The sequence below is a fragment of the Capsicum annuum genome, unplaced genomic scaffold (genome assembly GCF_002878395.1).
Source record: "Capsicum annuum cultivar UCD-10X-F1 unplaced genomic scaffold, UCD10Xv1.1 ctg2517, whole genome shotgun sequence".
Classification (NCBI taxonomy): Eukaryota; Viridiplantae; Streptophyta; class Magnoliopsida; order Solanales; family Solanaceae; genus Capsicum; species Capsicum annuum.
Window position 1 is genome coordinate 253645 of NW_025831356.1, and position 3350 is coordinate 256994.

The window sequence follows — 3350 nt, forward strand, 5'->3', positions numbered from 1 at the left end:
AACTTTTTAGTACCTTATAAAATTATCATGTTTCTTTATAATGATTATATATATATATATATAACATATCAAATAAAATATTTTTTTGAAAATATTTTAGATTTCTCATGAATCAATTTAGGATAAGTATTAGCTCAATAAACTTTAATAATTTAAAATAAATTGAACTAATAAATGAGCGAGTCAATAATCAATTCAAACTCTGGCGAGTTATAGCGTTTATGATTTCTTGAGCTAATTTTGCCTCCTGTGGACCCAATATTCATTTTTGTTATCATGTCTGCATTCAGATAACTCATTTCAACAATATTGTTTGCGATTAAGATGTAGTTGACTAAATAAATTGACATAAAAAAATTGTACTATGCAGTATCATGGCAGAGCCACATGGGAAAAATTATGTTATATATAAAGTTAAGGCTAAAATTATTTTTTGATTTATATGTAGTAGATGTTGAATTCATAATTCCTTTGTGTATTTATTTTCTTGTATTTTAAATTTCTTAATAAAAATTCTGACTCCGATCTGTGGTAAAATAAATTTTTAACTTTCTTATAAAGCAAGAAGACAAAAAATCGAAGTAATTAATTCTTTCAGAAAAAAGGGTATATGAGAGGAAGACATGGTCCCAATCGTACAAGTAAGCTGCAGAAATTTTTGCATACTTGTGTATCTGTGTTTCATTTAATAAGATAATGATATTTGGGGGGGGGGGGGGGGGGAGAATTTTTTTTTCGGGTGGGTGGGGGGGGGGGGGGGGGGGGGTTTGAATATTAAATTGTTATACTATAAGTATATGCATATTGAAACTTGACAAATGACAATTGCCAAGTGCTAAAGATCATCTCAAATTCACAAGACCATAGTATATTTTAATTTGTATAGAAATTATGGGTAGAAAGCCTTGTTGTTCTAAAGAGGGATTAAACAAAGGTGCGTGGACTCCGATCGAGGATAAAATTCTAATAGATTACATCAAAGTTCATGGTGAAGGGAAATGGAGAAATCTTCCCAATAGAGCTGGTGAGCTTTAATTTATTTGCTTCTTGTATATTTGTGTATAATTCATGCAATTAAACATAATTACTAATCGCTCATTTGGTCTGCATGGTCAAATCGTTTTTTCTGCCTATGTATCTCATGCGTCCGTTGCCATTGATTTGCCTGATGGGAGAGGTTGTTCTTTCTTTTAATCCACTATAAAGGTTCTAAACTTGCTCTTTCTTTCTTTTAATCCACTATAAAGGTTCTAAACTTGCTCCTGAATATTCAAGAAAATTATAATTAGAGTCTTGAAAGGATCACATGCTCTACCCTCTAGCATAATGTCTTACATTCTTATCGTCAATCTTGGTGACCTTTTGCACGTTTGGTCTTGCTATATTTCATTCTAGATTCTCTCGTGGGATTTCTTCTAATTTCATCTGTTATACTAGTTGGTGTCACCTTCTCTCTTACTTACGATTTTTATTGATAGGTCTTAAAAGATGTGGAAAGAGTTGTAGACTAAGGTGGTTGAATTATCTAAGGCCAGATATCAAGAGGGGAAATATAAGTCCAGATGAAGAGGATCTCATAATCAGACTTCACAAGCTTCTTGGAAACAGGTCATTATTCCTTCAAGATTCATTTTTTCACTTAATACCCAATTGGTCATTTGTTTAGCATATATTGTTAGATATTGTACTTATATCAAACCAAATAGTCTCATAGGAAAAACATGTGTGACGATATTTTGCACTCAATGATTCAAAATCTTCGTCCGTTCTGTTTCTCCATAGAAAAAAGAATAAGTCTAAAAAAGTTACATTTTTCACTGAGTGTGATATTTTACACTCGCTGACTTCAAATCTTAGATCGTTCTGTTCCCATGAAGAAAAAGGAATAAGGGAAGACTAAATTCGTGTTGCATTTTTCTTTGGCTCTGATGTAACATATACGAATGTTGATAACCAATGCAGATGGTCTCTTATTGCCGGAAGGCTACCAGGACGAACAGACAATGAAATCAAGAACTACTGGAACACCAACATTGGAAGAAAACTTCAAGAAGCAAAAGGTTCTGGTCAGCCAAATCGCGTAACGTCTTCATATCGTCAGCGCAATCGCTCTAGTCATGCCAAATCAGCCAACCCAAGCCCAATTACCCAACTACAGCAAAATAATCAAGAACAAACAATTCAGCAAGATTCAAATTGTCTACTACAAACAGACGTTGGACGTGAAGGATCATCGTCCTCCTCCTCCACCTGTTTGGTCGTCTGCAATAAGGCAATTCGGTGCACTAAGATTTTTATCAGTCCACAAAATACTGATCAGTCAGTCAATGAGATTACTCAAATTGATAACAATGACAAGGCAATGACAGAGGAAAACGCGACAACTAATATTGTAACATCCTCATCATCGTCATTGTCCGAGCAACAACAACAACCGGTATCAGAATCATATTCGCCAACAAATTTGTCCGTAGAAATGGAGAATTATAACTTCAATTTCATGTTTGGTCTCGACGTTGACGATCCTTTTCTTTCTGAACTTCTTAGTGTACCTGATTTACGTGACCAAATTTTGGAAAATAGTACTATAAGTAGTACTGTTGATGCTGGTGATGAAGTTGGAGATTGTAATATCTCCGTCAAAAAGGAAAGGCAAAGGAGCTATTTTCCTCCAAGTTCTAGTCAAATTTCAATTTTCTCAGAAGGGACGCAACACAACGATTTGGAACTTTGGATCAATGGGTTCTCTTCTTGTTAATTATTTGAGATTTGTTGATAACACTACTCATGAAATCGTTATTAGTGTCAGTTTCAGAATTTTGAATCAGTACTGAATTCTGTTGTTTATGTATATAACTATTTATTTCTTGTCACATGTGAAATGTTGTGTCTATGTACTATCTAAATTCACCCTATCATGTACTAAATGCTCTTTGTAAATTTGAATTAATGTATTCGATAATTGTGGGGGGTTGGAAAACCCTACAAGACTATCTTTCTTATTGGGTCATTAGACGTTATTCAGAATTCAAATTTAGTGAATGTTGTTTGTAATTTATTGTTGCCCCTCCGTTAAATTTGCCACTCAATTGTATTATGTACTAAATGCTTTTAGTTGATTTGAGTTAATGTATTTGATAGTTGTGCGGATTGGAAAACCTTTCAAGACTATCTTTCTTATCAAATAGTCAATTTGGTTTGTAATTTTTTGTTGTGTCTCAAGTTAAATTCGTCAATCAATTGTATCATGTACTAAATGCTTTTAGGTGATTTAAATTAATGTATTTGATGGTGTGGGGAATGAAAACCTTCCAATATTATCTTTCTTATCGAGTCATGAAGGGTTATTT

At 33.4% G+C, this 3350-nt stretch overlaps 1 protein-coding gene across 1 annotated transcript; it reads left to right on the forward strand.

Moving 5' to 3' along the window:
- The first annotated feature begins 753 nt into the window (after positions 1 to 753).
- LOC107849600 (transcription factor MYB1) lies at positions 754 to 3040 on the forward strand. The gene is made up of 3 exons (XM_016694158.2): positions 754 to 1024; positions 1479 to 1608; positions 1963 to 3040. The coding sequence occupies exons 1-3, from the start codon at positions 892 to 894 to the stop codon at positions 2756 to 2758; spliced, it is 1059 nt and encodes a 352-aa protein (XP_016549644.2). The 5' UTR covers positions 754 to 891; the 3' UTR covers positions 2759 to 3040.
- The last annotated feature ends 310 nt before the right edge of the window (positions 3041 to 3350 follow it).

What these genes read in the sequence shown, in the direction of transcription:
- LOC107849600 (XM_016694158.2), top strand. Translation starts at nt 892, where the DNA reads ATGGGTAGAAAGCCTTGTTGTTCTAAAGAGGGATTAAACAAAGGTGCG. An exon ending in AAATCTTCCCAATAGAGCTG is followed by an intron (nt 1,025 to 1,478) that starts GTGAGCTTTAAT and finishes TTTTATTGATAG; the next exon opens with GTCTTAAAAGATGTGGAAAG. An exon ending in CACAAGCTTCTTGGAAACAG is followed by an intron (nt 1,609 to 1,962) that starts GTCATTATTCCT and finishes TAACCAATGCAG; the next exon opens with ATGGTCTCTTATTGCCGGAA.